At 35.1% G+C, this 25,611-nt stretch overlaps 2 protein-coding genes across 37 annotated transcripts in view; one reads left to right on the top strand and one right to left on the bottom strand.

Annotated features, from left to right (window-relative positions):
- The window catches only part of ABI3BP (ABI family member 3 binding protein), a 244,085-nt gene extending 239,269 nt beyond the window's left edge, over positions 1-4,816 (top strand). For 31 of the 33 annotated variants that reach the window (XM_038002426.2, XM_038002424.2, XM_007986002.3 and 28 more), the window contains 4 exons: positions 376-405; positions 1,284-1,445; positions 2,505-2,627; positions 3,582-4,523. In XM_038002426.2, coding sequence (XP_037858354.2) covers positions 376-405; positions 1,284-1,445; positions 2,505-2,627; positions 3,582-3,697 — 431 coding nt within the window. In that variant the 3' untranslated portion in view covers positions 3,698-4,523. Of the gene's footprint in view, positions 1-375; positions 406-1,283; positions 1,446-2,504; positions 2,628-3,581 lie in introns of all 33 variants that reach the window. The other 2 variants (XM_007986031.3, XM_038002422.2) reach the window with 1 other exon arrangement.
- A 361-nt stretch (positions 4,817-5,177) lies between these two features.
- The window catches only part of TFG (trafficking from ER to golgi regulator), a 39,848-nt gene continuing 19,414 nt past the window's right edge, over positions 5,178-25,611 (bottom strand). For 3 of the 4 annotated variants that reach the window (XM_007986035.3, XM_038002429.2, XM_038002430.2), the window contains exons 4-8: positions 25,374-25,520; positions 21,479-21,643; positions 17,476-17,616; positions 9,241-9,339; positions 5,178-5,987 (exon numbers count right to left, since the gene is read on the bottom strand). In XM_007986035.3, the coding sequence (XP_007984226.1) occupies positions 5,605-5,987; positions 9,241-9,339; positions 17,476-17,616; positions 21,479-21,643; positions 25,374-25,520 (935 nt within the window). In that variant the 3' untranslated portion in view covers positions 5,178-5,604. The remainder of the gene's footprint in view (positions 5,988-9,240; positions 9,340-17,475; positions 17,617-21,478; positions 21,644-25,373; positions 25,521-25,611) is intronic. The other variant, XM_073009684.1, reaches the window with a different exon arrangement.

The following is a 25,611-nucleotide window of genomic DNA, read 5'->3' as shown; positions in this document are numbered from 1 at the left end:
GAGATACATCTGCACATACAGCATTAATATTTGCATAATTTTTATACCAACTGTAGTTCATGGCATCTTGGTGATTTTTACCATGAAGCTTTTGTATCAAACTAAAAGCAGCAGCTTTTGAAATTCAAGTGGAGGCTGGAACAGCGACAACTGTTCCCAACTACTCAAATTACATATAACAGATACAGCTGAATACCTACCAGGCAGGAGATTATTCAATCAAGAACAATTTCCAAAACAAAGCAAACTTTAGCAAAAGAGTGCCACTTTGCAAATAAGACTTCCTAACTGTAAGCACCCATCATCTTCACCATGCCACTGGAATGTTGGGGTTTTATCTAGTAAGGTCTGACTTTTGTATTTATTTCTCCTCAGCGGACCCAAGAGTGAGCGAGCCAGTTTCTGGTAAGTACCTGTCTCGATGAGACACAACTACATGCTTTTCTAAATTTATTCAACTGACCAGGCATGGCAGAATCTGAATCATGATTTCACGTTTTTCCACTTAGTCTTCTTATAATACCAAACAGGTGTGAATGTTTACCTACACATTGTACAACACTGAGGACCCATGATGTTCTGGGAACAAGTTGGACATTTTGAAATTTGCTTTCACTCATGCGCCAGGCTTATTATTATTTAATAAAATAGCCAGTGTAATCCCAGCACTCAGAAGCTGAGGTGGGAGAATTGCTTGAGCCCAGGCGTTGGAGACCAGCCTGGCAATATGATGAGACTCCCTCTCTACAAAAAATTTACCAATAAAAAATTAGCTAGGCATGATGATGCACGCCTGTGGTCGTAGCTACTTGGGAGGCTGAGGTGGGATGTTTGCTTGAGCCCAGGGGGTTAATGCTACAGTGAGCCATGATCCCGCTTGGGCAACAGAGTAAGATCCTGTCTCAAAAAAAAAAAAAAAGAAAAGAAAATATAACACCCTCATTTCCACTTTTAATAACAAGTCATATTCAAGCAGTTGTCTAAATTTTATAACATGCTACAAAAAAGAAACCTAAATTTCCTCCTAAATAACACTGCCTACATCTAGCTCTGCAGAGGCTATTCAACACCTAAACACCTTAACATACTGCTCTCAGACTGATCTACTGACAGAACTTATTCTGGGGTTTACTTGTTTAAATCCTTCTAATATTTTTGGCTCCAATATTTAGCATGGGGGGAAAAAAAGGTATCAGCAAGTTGACAAATTCTGCAAACTGATTATTCTTAAAGTATCTGACCCAAGAGTCAGATACTAAACTCAAACTGTTTTCCTTATGTAGCAGGAAGAGATGCCATCTGGACTGAAAGACCCTTTGATTCAGACTCTTACTCAGAGTGTAAGGGCAAACAGTATGTCAAAAGGACATGGTATAAAAAATTTGTAGGAGTGCAGCTGTGCAACTCTCTCAGATACAAGATTTACTTGAGCGACTCCCTCACAGGTAAGCAGGGCTACCAGCTGTTTTCAGCCCTTAACTTATGGGAATGTTTTGCAGCATTGTACAACTTGGTCTTTTCTTAAAGAGTTTCAGGCACTAATGGGTGCTGTAAACACAAGTTTTCCTCTGAGCAAAATGTTATGGAAATGGTTATCATTCCTAGAAAACAAGGATTTAAAACATGCTATTAGAAGGTAAATAATAAAAATGCAATTATAAAACAGTGCCATCATGGCAAACTGGAATGTACATTCACTAACCATGGTCAAACTCCATTTTGTTACAACCATCCAGGGATAAAAAGCCTATTGACAATAAAGTGACTAAATCTAACAATAACCATGGAACGAATATAACATCTTCAAGATGCTAGAAGAGCTACAACCCACTGCTCCATGCCCAATAGGTTATAATTTTCTATATTCATAGAGTAAAAATTTTTAATGAATAAGTCTGGCCCTAACATAAAAAAGTAGATTTTTCAGTCATTCAACTTTTCTAGGTGCTGAACACAAAGCAGCATAAAAGGTACTTCCTACTTTCCTACAGCTTACCTCTCCTTCCTTTCCTTAGTAAGAAGAGATAGACAATATGTAAATAAGTAAACATTTCATAGAGGTAAAGAACATTTTCAAAAAGGTGAAGGCCTAACAAGTTAGCACTAGCTAAGGAGAAAATTGGGAAGGAACTAACCACACACAAGTCTAGAGGAAAGAGGTCAAAGGCCTAAGGCAGAATACACCTGGCCAGTTCCACCAGTATGGCCCAGACTTAGTAAGTAGAGGGGCAGGCAGGTGTGAAATCATGTGGAGCTTTGAAATCAGGTAAGAACTCTGGATTTTATTCTGAGTATAATGAGAGACTGCTGGAGAAATTTATGGAGAAAACAAACATTATCTGACATGCACTTTTAAAAGATCACTAATCTCTGATAAGGGGAGGGGAGGAAGAATACAGGTAGGCAAAAGACATTGTTGGTTTGAACTAGGGTAATAGAGAATGAGGGGAGAAAGTACAAAAACAGTGATGATGATTTTCTCCTTTTAATTTCTGGTTCTTCAGGGAAATTTTATAACATAGGTGATCAGAGGGGTCACGGAGAAGATCACTGCCAGTTTGTGGATTCATTTTTAGATGGACGCACTGGGCAGCAACTCACTTCTGACCAGTTACCAATCAAAGAAGGTATGTTTTCTGATCCTCCTCATGAGCAACAGAGTTTTACAGATTAACCCAGAAATAAATCAAGCTGAGGAAAGCAATCAATTTAAGAAGAATTCTATAGTACTACTGCTCCACATATCACATATCTAGGAAAAAATGAAGACTTCAATGTAAGTTTCTCAGCTTAGAAACTTGGAGCCAAGGGAAATTAGACAGACATAATATAAATGCATTCTACTTCAAGAAAATCTAAACTTGCAAAAACAGCCATAAAAAAGCAGTTTCCCAAACTTAAATCATTCATGTATTAATGTTACGGGTTTTATCATACTGAGTGCACTTGCATTACTATTTCCTTAAGAAAAAAAAAAAATTTAACTACTGCTACCATAAATGGAAAAAATAGTACTTACCTTGCAAGTAACTGTATAAATATAATTAAAATAGAATAATTCTGTGGGAAATGAATAACCTCTGTAAATTGCTAAAGACCCATTGGCACCAAGCTGTGTAATGAGGACTGAATAAGACTTAAAATTAATCCTTGTCTAAGCAGTGCAGAAGAGGGTAAATTAATTGTTCCTATTAGTCCGGAATCACCTGGAGGTTCTCTAAATAAACTATTTGATTCGATTTTTCAGTAACACATTTTGTTCACGGGCACTTAAAAATACCAACAATACTAAAAGATGACCTACTAAGTTCTGCAAACACATTAATGGGCAGTGAAACTGTCTCTACCAACCATCCCTCCTAACCTGACGTGGCAAATGTCAACAATTTCTCAGGTGCCCATTTTGCCAACCATGACAACACCTCAGGAAAAAACACCAGAGCTTCTTGCTCTCAGTTTTCTAAATTACCTCGCTTCACTAAGATTAGCCTTCAGCTATTCAACGACATCCTTCACTCTATAAGCTATGAGGGCAAAAATATAATACAGCACTATTAAAATAAAACTACTTTCTCTCTCAGGTTATTTCAGAGCAGTTCGCCAGGAACCTGTCCAATTTGGAGAAATAGGTGGTCACACCCAAATCAATTATGTTCAGTGGTATGAATGTGGGACTACAATTCCTGGAAAATGGTAGATGCTGCAAAGTTACCTTCTGTTTCATCATGGCAAACAAAATCATTGAAAATACTATGTCACATTCATTCAAAGCTATTTTGTTTACTATGTATAAAAGTCTACAATCTAATAGCAATACTAGATGTTTATTATTAGAAAAGATTGCTGAGAGTATTTATCAGGTTTTACAAAGTCATTTTAAGAAAGCATGATATTGATGTTAACAGAATAACATTTTTGGGGAAGCTGGCTCCCTATTCATGGTATTTTAAGAGATCGTTTGTATATTATTTATCACACTGTTGTAATGATGTTTTGAGATACTTTTATAACAAAATTAACATCAAAAAAGGTATATACTTTTTAAAAATATTTACTTTTATTGATGTGTACTCTTCCTATTGACGAGTTAATTCCATAAATCTCTACTTAGTTTAACTTATTGGATCAAATTATCTTCAGCATATATATCTGGGGAAAAAAGGTCCGAATTTTCACATTTATATTTAAACTTCAATTTTTTAGCAACAGCTGAATAGCTTTGTGGAGGAGTATAATAGTTACACATTCATGCTAATAAATATACATTTCCTTTAAACATCCACAAATTCTTAAAAAGACTGAATCAGTAAATTTCATTTCAGCTAAAAATGAAGTCTAATATATTGTTTCAAAAGATACATTTTTACACACCATAAATGTTACAATATCTGAATATGCTTTGTCAAACTATCCCTTTATGCAATTATCTTCATATTGTTTTTATGATCCTAATCAAGCTGTATGTACAGACTGAATGTGAAGTCTGAGCACAAAAATAATGCACGATGAGATCGCCTACCATTTTATAGGATATTTACTATGTATTTATACGTTAAGACCTCTATGAATGAATGTATCAGAGAATGTCTTTTTAACTGTTTAATTCAATCTGTAATAAAAATCTGACTCATTTCTATTAAAAAAGTATTTTCCTTTAGGTGGGGAATGGGAATCCTTGCTGCACTGTTGCAGTCATTCTGAAAGGACCTTTCCCTGTACTTACCTTTCAACATGCTTCAATCTTATCAATGCTACATTTTGTATTTTTCAAATAAGTATAAATTCTGCAATAAAGAGATGATGTAATTTTTTTTAAGATTGAGTTTTTTTTATTTCTGAATGGTTCATCAGTATGTTAACTATACCTTTTATCTCAGAAGGAAAATCACAAAGTTATCCAGGCTCTACCAAACCCCCATCATATCTATTGTTTTTGTCCTAAATTAACCTTTCATCCTATGAAGTAATAAAGTTCATTTGAAACCAACGATTACCAATGCATTTTTTTTTTTCAGACAAAAACCGAATGGCACTGTTTTCTCTGAATGGAAATCTGTAAGTTAAAATGTTAAAATGTTTGTTTATACTTCATTTTAAGATCAAACACCAATAAGGACTTCTGAAAAATTGTTTTTTCACATAATGTTAATGACTAAATTAAATTTCAAGACCACTAATGGATTCAATCATCTTTATTAACCTATCAGTGTTACATTTTATACATAATATCTTGTTGTATTCTCCAAGGGCTCTACTTTAGTACATCATGTTAATAGTAAAAAAGGCAAGTAAGATGGCTAAACCTCACCCTAGCATTTTAATATCCTCTGGACAAAGGAAGCTAGAAAGTCAATCACTTTATACACGTAAGAGTAGTGTTCCAAAGTAACTAAGAAGCTGCTACATTTTTAAGCAGGGAGGAAAAAACTTTCATTTTGGTCTTTGTGTTCCAGCAAATTATACTTTCAATTAACAGCAACAATGATATCATAAAAAATGCTCTGCTTTTTAAATTTCTGAACTTCAATACAAATTAAAATAGTACTGGAGTCTTTTGGGAGGCCAATGGCTAGCAGCTACATTAACTGGTGTAGATGAGCCTCCTTATCGATAACCAGGTCCAGGTTGGGTATAGCCCTGACCAAAGGGAGGACGGTTACGTGCATAAGGATTAGGCCCACTTGGAGGAGGGGTCATGGTACTTCCAGGAAGTGAAGTAAAACCTGGTCTTGGCTGATAGGCCCCAGGTTGGCTTGGAGCCATTCCAGGTTGAGAGGCAGGAGCCACAGTATAATTAGTAGGCTGAGAAGTTTGGGCAGTGTAAGTTTGTGCAGGATAATTGCTCGCCTGGTATTGCTGTGGCGGCTGAGCAGGCAGTTGTTGAGGCTGACCAGAAAAGGCAGGAGCTGGTGCCTGGGAAGTTGGTTGCTGGCCATATCCCTGGAACTGCTGAGGTTGTTGGGGTCCAGTCTGCTGACTATAGCTTGCTGAAAAGGCAAAATAAACAACATGTATCTTATCTTTTAGTAAAACTTTTCCAAAGAATTAGTCTTACTGTTAGGTGGACCAAAAATGGTGAGAAATTTAATAAATATGTATATAACAAGCAGAGTGGTAGATTCCATCACATAATATTTCAAGACCAAGTAGTTATCAAAGAGGCATTCTCTACAATTTTTTAAACCCTCTGAGACATAATCCCTGAGAGCAAATTCCTGCCATAGTATAATTCCTTGAACAGATGCTCAAATGATAAAAGAATTATTATACTTTCTAGGAAGATCAAAAATGGGAAAGCTAAATAGTCATTAACCAGGTTTTCAGGGGAGACCTACTTAACAGTATCAAATAAAAACACATTGTGGAGAATGAACATTTTTATATGAAATAATACTATAAATACATCTTATTGTACTAATTAGGTGCTTTAAATTTTGCTCACGCTATAAAAACTAAGCCATTAAGAATAAATACAAAGTACCATTTTCACAATCTTTAAAATCTTTCATTTCTTTTAGATTTGGTATCTGATGCTTTTTGCCTTTACGACTCAAAATTTTGACTTAGCAGTACAGCATAACACATAAAAAGCACACCATATTGCCCCATAAAAAGCAACATCTATATTCATTATTTACTAGGATGGAATTTTTTTTACAACAAAAGTCGGCTTCACTGAAAACTTTTATCTCTACCATGAAACACACCTGCAGCTACTTGCAATGAAACCTCTCCATTGACTGGAATCCTGTCAGCATTAAATACCAGATACATAAGAAAATTATTAAAATATGTACAACCCTGCATTAAAAAAAAAAAAGGATTGAATGAATTTGAGTATATTCTGAACTCACCTTGAACCTGGGTTCAAAATTTACTCATGAAAGAAACCTTTATGACATAGTCCATGAACAAAACTGGAAAAGGTCAGAGGGAAACTGGCAAACCAACAGTGTCAAAGATGGTCCAATGTTACCACCACCACCTCTTAGTCTCCAAGCAGAGTATTTAGTTGACTATTTCCATATCTCTCAATCAAATTCAAGTTAATAGACTAGTAGGATCAGAAATACAAAGATCATAATTTGAAAAACCTAAATTTTACTCAGCGTGAAGACCCTGACTAAATTTATTAAGAGCAACCTTAGTTCTTAATAAGTAAATCAAGTATCTTTAACCCATTTAACTCATGGTAGCATCTGAACACTGACCTAAAACCAATTCATAAAAAATTCTGAATGTCATACAATTTCTCCTATCCTTTACATAAAACTTACATTTTCACTATAAGGTTTTGGAGAAACAGATGGATTCAGCTTTATACTGAAAATGCCTATTCATTTTAAGACTGTGAGAAAAAAGAAAAGTGCCTTTTCATCCTGGCACCCGAAATCTAAATTGTTTTTTTTAACTGGGCCTGGAAGTAATCTGATCCTTAATTATTGCTTAGGGGAGGGAATAACCCTACAGGCTGAAGATTTCATTAGCAGCCCACCAGTCTCTTGAACATAATGTGGCAATGCTTCTATCACTGTGTGTGTGTGTGTGTGTGTTAGTCTCCCTCCCGTTCCTCCAAAATAATAACTTTAGGTGAAGGACATCAGAAATAGCAAAAAATGGAAATATGGAAATTATGTGGGGTTTTCTGAATACACAGGACATCTAGCCTTTTATGGAAGAAGTCTGCCAACTCCAGTCTAGGTTGTTGAATGCAGAATGATACAGGGAAATACTGAACTGGTCCAGCTCCCTCCACTGAATGGCTATACGTGCTTTGACAAGTCACAATCTCTTTGAAAACTAGTTGCCTCATTTATAAAATGCAAAAGCCTGAGTCCCACACCCAATCAAATGAAATTCAAAAATCTCTGGGAATGCAGCCCCTACACAAAGCCTCCCCCAGGTGATTCTAAAGCACAGTGAGGGCCGAAATCCCCTGAGATTAAATGACAACTAAATCTCTTCAGTTCTGCTATTCTTTCTATAAATCACATAATTTGTAACACTGATTTTTTTTAAAAAGAACTGCATCCTAAAAATAACCTTCCTCCTGATATATTCCAAACTTAAGTTCTATACATTTCATACAATTAAAAACAAGTAGCTACAGGTTAAGTCACTCCACAGCAAATAAGATCTAAATAAAATTATTTGTGCTAAAATATTTCAAACTTTAATTAATAACAGAATGTTACAGTCTAGGTCAGGAGTCAGCAAACTTTTCTGTAAAGAGCCAGACAGTAAATATTTTAGGCTTTGTGGGTCACATGGTCTTCTGTTGCAACTACTCAACTCTGCTATTCTAGTGACCAAGCAGCAGTAGAGAATATAAAAATAAAAGCAGAAGTGTGTTCCAATAAAACTTTATTCAAAAAAAACAGGCAACAGTCCCGATTTGGCCTTGGGCTATACTTTACTGACTCCTGCTCTAGCTGATACCACAAAACTCCATAAAATTTAGACAAGATTCAACTTGCATAAATTATTTTTAATTACAGTTGAAATTCTGATACTTCAATCTTTGGCTGTAACACAAGCAATGGACACAAACTCTCTCTCTGACATAAATGTAACAAATACTGGAATTATAGCCAAAGTTACATTAATAATATTTATCATACTTAGATACATATAATCTCCGGCGGACAGATGGTAAAACACAAACAAAATAGGATGCTTATTTAAAACAACTAAATAATGTTCTTAGTTGCCTGAATTACATTTTATACGATTTTATTTGTATGGCCTCTTTCTGGTATTCCTACATACTTACAAGAGATTTTAAAATCTAAGTAGCTTAATTTAGCTCTTAAATAAGATCACCTTTCCATGTATGAATAAACTGTTCATATTTCTACAGGTACTAAGAGTACACTGGAATTACGTGTTACATATAAATGGAGGAGTGGAGGGGAGGGGGAAAACTTGCACTAAGTTGCCTAACAGATAAACTGATCATGTTAGTAAGAGAAAGCTTTGTATTAAAAAATTTTTATACTACAAGTTACTGCAGAATCATCTACTGTAAGTTTTATTTGCCCACCAGAAAACTGAAATGTTGATTTACAACAGATATTAACGTAAAATATTTTTAAATAAAACAAATGTTGTTTCCCCTAAATAAAAACTTAATACCTATTATGTCAACGTACTACAAATCAAGGAATTAAGAAGAGCTTAAAGTTTAATGAGTACAGAAACAAAAAGCCATGAGCCAACTCCCTTTCAACACCTGCTCACCTGAATACTGAATACCATACTGTTGAGGCTGCTGAGGTGGAGCCTGCGGCTGCTGCGCACCATAGCCGGCCTGTTGCTGGTACTGTTGGTACATCTGACCTGAAAAAGAAAAACACACACATACACACAAGAAAACAAGACATGTTTAATGTGGCGAAGAGAAATATTTTTAAGATACATATACATTCTCTCTCCATCCAAACAGAGTAACAATATACAAGAAAGCATCTGTTCACCTTTAAATGTCTATGAAGAGAAGGAACCATTTTAAAGTGTGATTTCTCTGCTGTGGACTAACTGCAGAGAACTAACTGGCAACAAACATTAAGTGCAACACCAGTGGCTACCATTTCATAAAGTCTAGAAAAACAAATGTTTTCCAACTCAGCTGCCAACAGATAAGTAACGCTAATGTTCATTAAAAGCCAAGTGAGTTGAAAATCAGTAAATAAAAATGAGAAAAGGGACAAATACCATTACTATCATCTGAGTCCTTCCTAAAGCACTGTATTTGCGCTATAAGGTTTGGACCTCTATTACCATATGAACAAACTCTTCGGTAGCAAGGAACTACATGACATCTTTTGTTCCAGAGCTGCAAGACACTTCTGAAATCTGTCAAGTTTGATTTTCTATGAATATCCAACATCTTTAGCCAATAATGTGGACTCTAATAAAGCCTAAATGGTTCTTCATTGCACTATTTAATAATAGCAGACCTTTTTAACACGGGTGATGTGTTCTTGAATATGGGAGTCCTATTTGTCCTATTTAAGGTCAACAATCACTGTTCCTATGAAGAAACCTTTTAGACACTTATTACCCATGATTTTCTTTTTTTTATTTTTCTGTCCTCACAATCTGTACCCATACCTGTGATTTTCAAGCAAAGATTTATTGGTTTATGTCTTTATTATCTCTACCTCTCAATTATTTCACAATGGTTAATTTAACTAGATGTAATATCTAGTAGCAATAACCTTACATTTTAATATCTATCTAGTATTTAAATCTTTAAAATAATCACATGTTGGCTGATTCCTTTGAAAAACATTCAAACTACCTATTAATCAAAAGACTATGAGCAAACCAGATACTTACTGCAGAAGTGGGGGGAAAAAAAAAAACGGCATTATATCAACTGCCACTCAAATTGAGCTGCAGTAGGCAGCTAGGACTCACAGGCTTAGAAAATGAGATGGAGACCACTCTATTATACTAGCTGCTCAGCCCTAAACGTGTCGAAGTGCTGCCCACTGGGTAGCACTAAAGGAGATACAATTATGTTTATATCCAGCTCATTTACTAGCAAATATTTCTTTATAATAAAAACAGAATAAAAATTAAAATCAGCTCAACTATTTTAAGCTATTTAACCTATTCCCAAATATGACAAGAAAAAAAAAAAAAGAAATCCTCACAAAACTTTCTTAAATGCTTTCCTATTGATTTAGACTAACAGCATAAAAGGTAGCACAGAAATTAATCAAATTTAGATACCACCTTAATCCTAGATTGTACTTCATAACTAACTTCTGGAATAGAAGTGATCAGAATCTAAAATAAAAAGGCAAGCAGGTATAGAAGGGGAATAAATACGTATAGCACACAACACTGAACTCTAATTCTTCAAAATTAGAAGGCTTAACTCCACAATAAAAAAAATAAGCAAACAGGTAATAAATATATTTTTAAAAATTCAACCAAATTAGTATTCCCTATCTCAGATACAGAAAAATTAAGCAACTTACCTGCGGTCAATAGCTAAGAACAGAAACATCAAGAGCTAAGAACCATCACTGGAACTCAGGCATAACTCCAAAGCTTTAGTTTATAAAGTCGTTTTGCATATATTATCCCACGAACAAAATAATATAAATATTAACTTGGGCATCAACAAAAAAGGCTGAGATTAAGGCTCCATATAGTAGTAGACTGTGGTCATCAATGAGTAAGGAACTCCCGGTCAAAAACATAGTTATTCTCCTCACTAAAAACGTATAGGGTACAATGCTTCATAAAGCTTTTTTTTTTTTTTTTTTTTTTTTGCATGTTTTCATAAACTGCTATGAATTGATTTTGAAAAAATCCCTAAAAATTTCAGAGGTTTATTATATCTCTACACAATATTCTTTTTATAGCAGATCCTCAAATAACATCTTTTGTTCGACAATGTTTCGTTAAAACACTGAGAAGGAAAAAAAAAATGATTCCCAGCCAGGGTTACGGTTCGGAGTTTGCACATTCTCCCCAAGTCTGTGTGGTTTTTCTCTGGGCACTTCAATTTCCTCCCACATCCCAAATATGTGTATGTTGGGTTACTTAGCATGTCTAAATGATCTCAGTCTGAGTGACTCTGGGTATGTGTGTGGTTGCAAGTGTACCCTGCAATAGAACAGCATCCTGTCAGGGTTGGTCCCCATTTTGCTACTGAGCTGCTGGGATAGATCTCAGCCACCCACAACCCTGAACTGGAATAACCGCATAAATCATTATCTTATTTGTTTTTATTAATCTTTCTTCAATGTATCTACAACTCACATTTGCTTTTAGTCTTTACCTAGAAGTCTGGGGGTATTTTTGTTATCAAAAATATGCTCTAGGAACTCAACTTACTCATATCAATTAACCTTTACTAGAACTGATTTCCTCATACACGGTCTCACTTAAAGTTACAGTTTCCAAGAACCTATCAACAATGTTAAGTGAGGATTTACGGTACTTACTTTAAACCCACCTCATTCAAGTCCAAATGGGACTGTCACAGTATTCTGAAAATTAATTTAAGAAGTGTGTTTAATTGTTTAAAAAAAGAAAAAGGATGAACTTCTTCACATACTTGAGAGATCTACAGGATATATGAAGAAAGCAAAATGCAGACATTGTTTATAGTAAGCAATGTTTTGAGTAATAAAAAATACGGTCATGCATTGCTTAATGACAAGAGTAGGTTCTGAAAATTGTGTCACTGTACAAACATCATAGAGCATACTTACACAAACCTAGATGTATACAGCCTACTACATGACTAGGCTATATGGTACACAGCAGACTACAAACCTGTACAGTATGTTCCTGTACTGAATACTTAGGCAATTCTAACACATGGTAATTATTTGTGTATCTAAACATATCAAAACATAAAAAAGTACAGTGAAAATATGGCAAAAAAGATAAAAAATGGTATAACCGTCTAGGGCACTTACCACGACTGGAGCTTGTAGGATTAAAAGTTGCTCCAAGTGAGGTACTTGTGTTGAGTGAACGTGAAGGCCCAGAACATTACTGTGCACTACTGAAGATTTACAAACACTACACACTTAGGCTATACTACATTTATTTTTTTAAATTCCATTTCTTCAATAAATTAACCTTAGCTTACGGTAATCTTTTTACTTTTTTAAACTTCTTAATTTAACTCTTTTTTAACACTTCAGCTTAAAATACATTGTGCTGCTATGCAAAAATATTTATCCTTTATATCCTTATTCTAAAAGCTTTTTTCTATTCTTTTCATTTTAAATTTTCTTTTACTTTTTTAAACATTTAGAAAAACATTATGACACAAACATACACATTAGCCTAGGCCTATACAGCATCAGGATCATTGATATCACTATTTTCCACCTCCACATCCTGTCCCACTGGAAGGTCTTCAGGGTCAAGAACATCCATGGAGCTGTCACCTCCTATGATAACAATGCCTTCTTCCAGAATACCTTCTGAAGGACCTATCTGGGCCTGGTTCTACAGCTTTGTTTTTTTAATTAAGTAGGAGTACACTCTAATGATTTAAAAATATAGTATAGTAAATACTATGTATTTACTATATGTATTTACTATAGTAAATACACAAACGAGTAAGAGAGTCACCTATTATCATTATCACGTATTAGGTACTGCCCATAATTACGTGAGCTACACTTTTATATGACTGGCAGTAAGTCTGTGTACACGAGAATCACCACAAACACCTAAGAATACTGTGTGCTACATTGTGATGGCTACACATCACTAGGCAACAGAAATTTTTCAGCTCTATTACCATCTTATGAAACCACTATCATACATGCAGTCCACTGTTGACTGAAATGTTGTTATACAGTGCACAACTATATATAAGCTATGTTTTATGCATATTTTCAAAAAGAATCAACGCCAAAGTAAAAAGTAATAAAAAAAATTAAGGGGTAAAAGAGAACAGGATGAAGCAAAGAGTAACGGTAAGACTTCTGGGAATTATTTATTACACAGAATAGCCAACCTCTATGATGCCCCTCACGGGCTTCTGCACATGAATAGCATTCATGACAATGGGTTGGTATCATTTACATTCTTAGAAATTAGAAAGATTTAACTCCACAACACAAAAATGACCAAAGAATAAGCAACAAGCACATGAGTATCTGCTCCCTTATGTAGTCCCTCACATACTGAATAGGGCTGACCTGTATACCAAGAGAATATTGCAGAAATGATAGTGACATTTCTGAGGACAGGCTATAAAAGACAGGTATCTTCTACCTCACTCTCTTCTGATTGCTCATTCTGGTGAAGCTGTCATGTCATGAGGTCACCCAAGCAGCCCTATGGAGAAGTCCAAATGGTAAAGAACTCAACCCTCCAGCTCTGGTTAAGCTTCAGATGACTATAACTCCAGCAGCCATTTTTAATTGCAACCTCATGAGAGATGCTGAGCCAAAATCACGCAGCTAAACCATTCTCGGATATCTGTCTAAAACTGTATGAGATAACAAACTTTTGTTGTCTAAGCATCTACGTTTTGGGATAATAGTTACACGGTAATACGTAATACACATAGTTTTGACTTTGGAAACATGTAAGGGATAGCTGTTAGAAAAAATGACTCAAGACACATTAACAAATGCAAAGTGTGAACCTTGTTAGGCCCCTAATTTGAACAAGTCAATTTTCTTGAAACAATTAGGGAAATTCAAATATAGACTAGTACGTGTTGACATTAAGAATCACTGTTGAAGGTGCAGTGAGCTATAATCAAGCCTGTGCACTCCAACCTGGGCAACAGAGTGACACCCTGTCTCAATTAACAATAAAAAAGAATCACTGTTAAATAACAGCATGGTGGTTATATTAAAAAGAAGATTATCAGTTAGACATACATACTGAAATAGCTGAGTATAATAAGCTGTTCATAATTTGATTTAAACTACTCCAGCAAATTAAAAGGGGCGCAGCAGGGAAAAATGATGAAAAAAGAATGCCAAATATTGGTAAATGTTGAAGCCACGTGACTACATGAAGAGTTGATTATTCTATGTATGTTTCAATATTTACATAATAAAGTCTACTCAGCTTTTCATTATACTGGCATATGATTTTACGGATTTTAATTATATGCTTTTTCATTTTTTCAGTTTGTCAAACAGCAATATCTCCTGGTCTCTGATGATTTTTAGCGTTCTTCTCCTTACCAGTTACATTTCTGGCAACATCACACAGTCTTCCAGTAACAGGCACTGGCTTTATATGAAGAAGGGTAACATTATCCCTTTTGGTTTTTTTAATGATGCTCAATATCTTGTTGATCCTTTTAACTGAACAACATATTAAGACTATATTTATTTGGAATAAAATTCACAGTTCCAAGGTCCCTTTTATGGGAGTTAACAACTCAGAATTCTTAATTTTAGTTTGGACTATTACACATTGCAAGAGATTGCTATGTTAATAAATTATAAGTGATACATTTTATGTTGGTAATTCTGCTCAAATTATAACCAGTAGTTGATCTAAGTAACTGGCGATGTCAAAGACTCATTATACATCAAAAAGTATTTATTAAAGCAACCTATAATTAATGCTGGGAATCTATAAATAATGAATATATTTATCTAAAGCTGTGCTCTTAAAATAGTCACTAGCCACATGTGGCTACTGAGCACCTGAAATGTGGCTTGTCTGAATTGTGATATGTTGTTTGTTGTTTGAAGTGTTCCGAATCAGTGTCAAATCCCAGACTTCCAACACAGTACCAAAAAAAATAACTTTTTAATACTGATTACACGTTGGATACATTAGGCTAAATAAAATTTTACCTTTTCTTAAACATTTTTCTAATGCAGCTAAATAGAAAAATTACATGTGGCTTCTACCATAATTCTTTTGGACAGCACTGATCTAGAATTAGATCAGTTATTAATAGTTTAAACGATGTCACGTATTAATTGCACAATTTTCATATTGTATGTTGTAATGTAAGCTAACAGTTAATTGTAGCAAGGCATACAATATTACTTAAAAGAATTAAATGCATATAAACGGTGTTAATCTGCTATCTCTGGAAAAAGGAATTTGGTTGCTGTGGACAGAGGTGGGAGAGAGAATTTTCACTGTATGTCCTTTCACATTTTTAAAATTTTACTTATTTGAAAATGCTCAATTAAAACAAACATTTCATAGTATGTTTAGATATCGCTAGTAGAGCCTTAATTCCCATTTATTTATACATAAACAGTAAACATTATTTGGTACAATGATCCTTCCAACTGTCACTGTATCACAGTATACATTATACACTGCTTACACAGTACACAGTATACACTGCTTAAAATGGGATTTATTTAAAAACAAATCTTTAGTTCACTTGAGGTAGGCATTAAACTCTCATCGTACCTATACTCTGCTTTTGTCTATTTCAGCCCACATCTGCTTTAGTTCTAGTTTGTTCTAGTTTTGGCAGTAGCATTTTGGTGCAGAGGAGGAGTTAACTAAAGCTGGTTGAGAAAAGGCTTAATAAGGAATTCTTCATAAACCACTGATTCATCAGCAAAATGTCACCTGCTAGTCCATAATGACTGGTGTTCATCCAACAGACAACTCTGTGGAGTTTTGTTTTTTTTTTTTTTGGCTTTGTTTTTGAGACAGGGTCTCATTCTGTTGTCCAGGCTGGAGTGCAGTGGAGTGTGATCACAGCTCACTGCAGCCCAGACTGCTTCAATTCAACAATGCAAACAATCCTTCCACTTCAGCTTCACAAGTAGCTGGAACTATAGGCACATGCCATAGCACATGGCTAACTTTTTTAAATCGTTCTTTTATTTGTAAGGACAGGGTCTCACTATGTCACCCAGCTTAGTCACAAACTCCTGGGCTCAAGTGATCCTCCTGGCTCAGTCTCCCAAAGCGCTGGGATTATAGGCATGAGCCACTACACCTAGCCAGGTAACTCCGAAAGTATCACCACAGGATAGGATTCTATTCCAAAAGTGGTCAGTTAATTTTAGCCTATGTTTTTTGTTTTCATGTGATTGATAACCTTGATCACTTGCTTCGGGTGCTGGAAATACATTATACCACTATCTGACCCATTAAACAAATAGTTAGAGCGCCACCTGGTGTTCGTTCTGAAGTGGAATGTGGTTTTAAAGGTCCCAACATGCCCAGGCAACACAAAAACCACATTTAATCTGGAAGGCACCCTAGAGATTAGTAAATACTTAGTCCTGTTCTGCAGAACTCCAAGGTTTTCAACGAGGCACCTTAGTGCCTGCTGTCTGAGGTCTGTTACCCTTCAATCCCCGATTTTAAATAGAGCTTTCAAGTTATATTTCATTCAGAACTAAAGACATTCTTTTGAAACCACTGTGTTTAGTCCAATTTTCACATTTTACAGTGAAAGAATATCAAAACCCAGAGGGACTAAATTGCATATCCAAGGATGGATTATTTCAGAAGAAAAAGTATGACTTAAAATACACTGCTTTTTTTCCATTAAAGACATATTGCTAAATTTACAAAACTATAAAAGGCTACTAATCTTATCAAAAAAATCCACTACAACTAAAGTTATCCTTTACCTCTATTTAGAAATCTTTTCAAATTAGAAAAATCATGCATGGATGCTGAAGAAAGGAGGCAGATAAAACAGCATGTAAGTATAACACAAAATAAAGTGTGAAACCACCAGTCTGAACTTCACTGCCCTCCCCGAGGGTCACCACTGACTAATGACTGGTCTTTCATTCTACCTATATTCATAGAAACACTTTTTTAAGGTATTTTTTTCATTCCATTAATTGGAAACAAACCTGACATATTGTTCTATTTGGTTTTTTTAACATCAAATCTGTCAGCACATCAAAATTTTTCCTGCGTTTAAGGCATGACTAAATACATGAGGTGCTTACAACAATGCTGCAATAAACACTTCTACACATGTACTTTCCCAAACATGTGTTCTAAACTCTATTTTACCTTCAATCTGACCTGCTTGTGTCTGAGCTCCTGTGTATGGTGGTTGCTGCGGCTGAACTCCTGGTGGGTGAGCTGCTGAGGAGGAGGAAGCAATGCTGTCAGGTGTTCCTGAACGATCTTCTGCAGGAGCACTGGGTGGCCCTGAATAGTCAAAAAAAAAAGTCAGTTTAGTATCCAATACATGGCCTTCCCCCAGTAAGCTCAAGGAATACATTTGGTTAAAAGATACTAAAAATACTATAGAATAAGTATATAACCACAAATATGGCTTTTTACATTAAATGTATGTACTTTATTTTTTCCTTTGTTCCAGTCTCTTAATCCAAAGCTACAACTGGAAGTCCTTCCTTATAAAGTGTAAAGTACTATATTCCTGAGTCTTAACCTCTTCCTGCAAAAAAACAAAACATGTCTGCAATGCCAATATCCTCCCACTCCAAGCAATGCATTCTGCACATCAACCAAAATTATCACTTCATTCTTCCAGGGGTCTTCACTGCCCATAAATTAAGTTCAACCCCCTAGTTTGGCATTAAGGGTCCAAACATTATTTCTCACAATTTCTCTTCTCGCACATCTCCCTTTCAGCTAAACTAACTTCTACCAACTCCCATAACATATCTAATATTTTTTTACCTCTATTTCATTTATCACTGTTCTCTCCACTATACCCCACATATTTAAATATGACATTATTTAAAATCCAATTATAATTCCACACTTCTAGTAAGCCTTCTTGACTCATAAATACCTTTTCCACTAATGAACTTCTATCTAGTTTACTTTTATTAACCCATACTGACTTCTACTTTGCATTTCTGAACAGCTCCCCCTTTCACTCTTAAAGCCTCTGGGGTCTTTTGGCCGGGCTCCTGACCGCTGATTGTTTTTGTCTGCCTCACAAGGCCTAGCACTCTAACTTACACATGGAGACACTGTCCTTCTTCCAAAATAATGAACACAGAAATGAATGGAGAGAATATACTACAGTTCCAATGCTGTGACAGTCAAAAAAGAGATTCTGAGGACAATGTAAATATGTCTTATTCCTTTAAATTCTTTCTGCTTTAGCAATGCAGAAGAGTGGTTAAAAGCATAGGCTTTGGAGCTAGACTACCTAGGTTCAAATCCCAGTGCTGTCACTCACTAGCTGTGTAACTCTGGAGATGTTACATAATCTCTTTCTGTGCCTCAGTTTCCTCATCTGTACAAAGGATATACTAATTCCTATTTCATAAGGTTATTGTGAGGATTATGAGTTAACAAGAGCTTATCGCATGGGCTTATAAAAGGAATTATACAGCAAAAGCTTATAAAAGTGACTACTACTCAGAAAGTTCCATATAAGTACTTGCTATTATGAGCAGACTAATTTCTCTAAGGGCAAACCTCTATCTTCTGCTCTGATGTATCCCCAGAACTTACCACAGTATTAGGCACAGTTGATAGCTGACAGTCCAAGTATTAATAAGAACCTAAACTAGGATATAACAGTGGTAATGCAAGAGAGACTGATGATTGCCAGAATAAAATCGATGGTTTCTATCTATCACCATTTTACTTAAATTTATATCTATGTAGATAAATACATATACACATTCTTCCTATAAAAGACACTATGTTATTAGCCTAAATATATATGTATTTGTTACTTTGGCTCCTCTTTCCTCCCTTATATGTAATTTATGACAGTTAATGTTCATTCCATCTTTGTAATATTTTATCCCTCGTTCCCATTGCCACATTCATTATTGTAATAAGCCATATTTTTTACCACATCACACCTGAAGAACTACAAAAGTATCCTGGCCATGTGTACAGTTTTTCCGACTATAATTCAAAACACAAAGCTGTGAGAAAAATGGTCTTCAAATAATGTGAATCATATTAATATTATTCTACCTGGAATACAGTACATTTAAATCAAAATGTAAAAGTCTGACCTCATCAGATTTTCACACAATTTTATTTAGTGAGTAATTCCATGAAAGTCTCTAAGAAATACAAAATGAATACACTGTATACATTTCCAACTACTGATAAAGGCAAAGTAAATCCATCAGATAAACTCTCCCCCAGGTAATAACCAAAAACATGAACAAAAGAAACTATTTGAAATAACTGAAAGTCAATCAGAAACCAGAGTTTACCCCAATAAACTAGAATGGATAAGAATTAAAAGCGCTGACCTCTGCAGCTCCAATGGCAGAAAACCACAGTGTTAACCACCTCATGGCTGGACAAGCAGCTGAAGATTTAGGAGGAAAATCCCTGAAGTGAGGGTGCCACTGAAAGGGTAAGACCCAAAATCTAGGTATATATACTCTGCCCAAATCCGCAGCTGACTGTAGGGCTGGGAGAGCGGAGGAGGAGATCTCAAGAAGGCTCAGAGAAAAAGCAGCACCTGGAGCAAGCTGAAAGGACTGAGCATACATATCAGCTGCTATACACCATAGGGAGAAAGAAGGAGTAGTTTTGAGTATGTGAAAGTTATCAAAAACAAAACGAAGTCATTAATGTTAAAAAATATAAAAAACACTGATATGGTCATGAAGAGAGGATTCTTAGAAAAACTATCACAAAAGAGTTCAAAAACCACAAGCCTACACAAAGGCCATCACAACTTTGCAAAAATAAATAAATCAGTACTTCTGTGACTGTGAGGACATCTGCCCAGAAACTGCCTGTCCAACCTCAGACTGGTATCACTCCTGCTAATGATCTTCGTAGCCAACAATAATTATTTCAAAACAATTACGTATTCTCTTCATTTTTCCCTTTAAAAACTTTTGTCTGACTTTACCTCACTGAATATGCACACAGTTTACTACGGGATGCATATTTTCAATGTAATGCTCTATTCCCAAATACCTTTTTCTTTTAGACAGCCCTTTTCTGTTTGTTATTTATGTTGATAAAGTCCACACAAATGAACTCCCTGCCAGATCCTCAAAAGAATATAAAGAATCCCAAGTCACTACAACATATTAACCAGAATGTCTAGTTTTCGACCAAACTCTATTAGACAGGCAAAGAAACAGAAAAATGTGACCCTACGGGAGTTGGGGAGTGTGTGTGGGGGAGAGGAACCCGGTCAACAGAAACTGACTCCAAATGGCTCCAAGTGTTAGATGTTGCAGATAAACATTTTAAAGCAGCTCTTCTAAATATTTTTAAAGAATCAAACATAAATACATTCAAACAATTAAAGGAAAATGTAGTCTTAATGAATGTCAAATAATCTCAACAGAAAAACAGAAACTATAAAAACTCAATGGAAATTCTAGAACTGAAAGCACAATTAAATAATTCACTAGAAAGGTTTTAGAAATCACAGTGACCCTGGAGTGTTCAACAGAAATCACCCAACCTGAAGAACAGAGAGAAGACTGAAGAAAAATGAACCTTAACGACCCATGAGACAGTATCAAGCTCTCTAATGTATGTTATTAGAATCCAAAAAGAGAAAAAGAAGCGGGAAAAAATAATGAAGAAAATATAACCAAAAGTTAAAAAGAATAAAACAATATTTGTACTGCTTTAGGGTTAAAAATTTGTTTATATACAAATCCACTCTATACTCAAGCAATTTAACCAGAAAATCTACATATAATTTTCAATTTCTCTAAGAGAAAAGACAAATCAAATATAATTCGAATACTGCAACTAATCAAATTATAAAATAGTTCAGATTTTTGCAAACTTTCTAAATTTTACTTTCAAAAATTTACTTGAACCCAACAGTGGTTATTCTTTAAGGGGGAGGGTGCTACTGTTGGGGAGAGGACATAAGAAAGTTTTCTGAGTATTGGAAATAATCTACATCTTAATCTAGTTAGTCTTTTACATAAGTGTACAAATATGTAAAAATTTGTTAAACAGAACACTTAAGACTTGTGCACTTCACCATATCCAAGTTATTCTTCAATTAAAGAAAGAACAAAAGGGAAGAAAGGAAAGATGAAGGAAAGGAAGGGTATAAAGGAGTTGGAAACTAACTTACCTGAAACCTGATCATCTGTTAAGCCAAATGCTGACATAACATTTTTATTGATTTCATCTTGGTTTTTTAAAGGATCAAAAGCAGACATACTTGCTGCCATAACCTGAGTAGACTGTTTTCCAGAAGAATCAGAAGCAGGCTTTTCTTCCCTACCATCCACAGTATCTGCAAGAAGAGAGGAATAAACAAAAACGTGTTTTCTTTTTATCTATACTCGGTAAGGCCTAAACGTACAAGATAGGGAAATAATGTATGTGTACAACGATAGTCTGGAATGTTAAGTATGTCTGAATATAAGATTATAAATCATTTTACTTTCTTTATACTTTTTTGTATTTTTACTTCTAGTACCAGGGAGGAGAAGGCAAAAAGAAACAGAAGATTAACAACAGCTTTTCCAAAAAAGTTATCTACCTCCTTTCGTAAGAAATATTAGATGAAAAAAATACAAGCTCCTGGATAAAGAGAAACATTTTACTGTTTTGGTTTTTTTTGGAGCCCAATGACCTATATCCTAGTATCAGATACCCACTGGGCACTCTGGAAATAACAATTATAGGAACTAAGGCTTTATTTTATAAAAAGAAACTTAAGTTATAATCTCAAATTTAACATTTCATTTTTACTGTCTAGTGGTCCACTACTAAATTACATGGAAATCAAGCCAACCATAATTAATTCATAATCTTCCATAAATAGCACATTAAAAACATTTTTGAATTTGCTACCTTCTATTTTAATATGTATTACTTATTAAAATACTTATTCAAATGCTTACAGATAAAATGATGTATATGGGATCTGCATCAAAATAATACAGGAGGGGAGCCGGGTGTGATAGCTCATGTCTGTAATCCCGGCAGGAGGCCAAGGTGGGTAGATCACTTGAGGCCAGGAGCTCGAGACCAGCCTAGCAAAACCCCATTTCTACCAAAAATACAAAAATTAGCCAGGCACAGTGATGCACACCTGTAATCCCAGCTACTCAGGAGGCTGAGTCATGAGAATCACTTGAACCCAGGAGGAGAAGTTTGTAGTGAGCTGAGATCGTACCACTGCACTCTGGAAGTGTGTGTAGCATAATTATATGATACCATAAGTTGGTAACTGTTGAAATTGTATGTGGGTTTATGGGATTCATTATAATGTCTACTTTCGTATATAAACTTTTCTACAATAAAATGTTTAAAACAACAACAACAAAAACAAAATATTGGCCGGGCGCGGTGGCTCAAGCCTGTAATCCCAGCACTTTGGGAGGCCGAAGCGGGTGGATCACGAGGTCAGGAGATCGAGACCATCCTGGCTAACATGGTGAAACCCCGTCTCTACTAAAAAATACAAAAAACTAGCCGGGCGTGGTGGCGGGCGCCTGTAGTCCCAGCTACTCGGAGGCTGAGGCAGGAGAATGGCGTAAACCCGGGAGGCGGAGCTTACAGTGAGCCGAGATCGGGCCACTGCACTCCAGCCTGGGTGACACAGCGAGACTCCGTCTCAAAAAAAAAAAACAAAAACAAAAACAAAAACAAAATATTATGAGCAGGTTAAATTTAAAATCATGCTTTTCTTCTAAGGATACTAAGATATTCCACAGGCATTTATACTACTGTCTTTCAAAAGAAAGAGTTCAAGAATAACCTACAATTTACAAATAGGAATCCAAGTCCAAGATACAAAAGACATCAAAACAAACAAACAAAACACAAGAACAAGTAAACAAAAGGACTGTTGCTAACCATTTACTCAATTAAGGGACAATGATTATCACTTTTGTTACCAAGTAAATGAACATCTGTTCTTAGATCACCCCTGTAATCAATACAAAATGTATTTTCTGGAAAAAACTAAGTGCTAAACGGAATATAAATACCCACAGCACACACTGGCTGGCAGCTCATTCATTCCTAACATACCATTCCAGGCTACTCTAATATTTTCTAAGTTTTTAGAAAACGAAAACCCCTAGAAGTATTCCTTTAAAACATGTCTACCAGTTATCTACCTTCCCTACCAAGTTCCTTCCTCTAATCCCAAGAGCGTACCACGTCACTCTTACAAATTGTTTCCCCTCACATCTCACTACCTATGAAACACCCTTTATGTCCTACTACCTGCTCCATTAGCTGCTGGAGATACTGCCAACAGGTCAATCTTCTATCTAAGGTAGTTTACACATCATTTGCCTCTTGGAGGAAAACAAGCATCCAAGAACCGCTGTAATAGATAGCTGAAGACCACAGGTGGCCACGTTTCTTGGTGAGGGTAATCCACAGGTTCTAAATAGCACTGATAGCTGATTGGCAATTTCATTTTGTGGACTAGATTTCAGTTTCTGATGTAGGGTTTTTTTTTTGTTTTTTAAAATTAGAACTATCTCTAAAAATAAAATGCAGATTGTATTATTCTTATATCATCTTATCATCAGATACATCAGACAGGACACAATAACTAGAAGATGGCCATACAAGAAAACAACACATGGCATGACTTCCAAGATGCAGAGAAGAAACCAATTTTAACATCTTTTACGTTAACATAGGTAAAAAGCTAACAATAATATGTATAAAAATATAGAAACAAAGAATGAAGTATAAATAGTAGCAAGAAATAGGTGAGGAAAAAGTTTCACCTAAATCAAAAAATTCATAAATCCATTCCTGAGAGTAGAATGTGGGCCACTGTAGCTAATTTCTGAACAGTACTGGCTATACTGGTGAAATTCTCATCTACATTTCTTAATATTTTGCAGATGGTTAAATCCCCTGAAATTATATGCAAATGTTGTGTCAGCATCTATGAATTCTTTTAGAAAAATTGTCCCATTATGTTCTGAAATAGAAGTGGAACTAGAAATCACCAATCAATCACCAAATATTTATTAACCATCCATCATTAACATAATTCCACATGATTATTAGAAGACAGGAAGAGAGAAATGATGGAAAATATGTCTTTATTTAAACTGTAACTAAAATAAAAACAGAAAACAAAAACTCCCAAATTATTTAATGGCCAAAAACAGAACACATGCCATTTATCCACAAAAATTATCTCGTGTGAAGCCCTTTACATGCAGTCATCCAGACCAGATTTTTTTTTTAACTACTATTTCACAATATGGACAGTTTTAAACATATGAAAATTATAAGCAAACAAAGAATTTGTAAAAAATAATAAGAGTTTTCTTTAAATGCAACATCTAAGAATCTTAAAAGAAGAAAGCAGTTTTTTAACTCTACTTTCAAGTCATAACACATACTTAAATTTCAGTTCACATTTTAAAATACATTTGGTCCCAAAATTACGTCAGTTCCAAATGTCGATACTTCTTGCTTTATCTTAACACAAATAGTACATGTCATCTATAAAATGGGGAAAAAAAAGTTTTTCTTTAAATATTATTAAAAATTGTGTTTCAACTTTATAATGTACCATTTTTAATGAATATTACTAATCTAAGTGATTTTTAGTTGAAACTACTTCCAACACTACGTAATGTTCATGAAATGATTTTCAATTCCCAAGGTTTATTACTTATCTATTATACTAAAAAGGGTTCATGTGTCAAGAGGATTTGAAAACTGACCTGTGTAACAAACCCAAAAGTCTAAGACTAGTTGTGAAAGAATCACCCAGAAAACACTTTAAAAATGGGATTTCCAGGTCCTAAACTCCAGTAGGTCTATGATGAGATGCAGGAATTGGTATAATGAAACCTCCTAGTAATCTTGAAGAACAGCAAGGTTTAGGAACACAGACATAAATACTAGTAGAGAGGCAGAGGAACAAGAGTGACACTGGGGGTGCCATCCTTCTCCTACTTAAAAAGAGTTTTTACAAACCTCCAAAAAGACATAAGAACAATAAATCAGAATACAATAGATTCAGGGTTTACCATTTTCAGGAATATTGGTGGAAGGTCCAGGTTCTCCAGGTGGTTCCAAGCTATCCAATAAACGATTCACTTTATTTCGAAGTTCTATCAGTTCTCGACGGAGATATTTCACCTGACTTGATTCAAGGGGTCTTGGTTGGCCATTAACTGAAATAAAAACATGTATTTGCTTACAATTAGAAGTTCATGAATAAGTATACTAATAATATGCAACAAGGAAAAATAAATACAATTCCTT

This window comes from Chlorocebus sabaeus, chromosome 22 (genome assembly GCF_047675955.1).
Source record: "Chlorocebus sabaeus isolate Y175 chromosome 22, mChlSab1.0.hap1, whole genome shotgun sequence".
NCBI lineage: Eukaryota > Metazoa > Chordata > Mammalia > Primates > Cercopithecidae > Chlorocebus > Chlorocebus sabaeus.
Note: the sequence above shows the minus strand (reverse complement) of the source record. Positions and strands in the feature narration are given on the sequence as shown.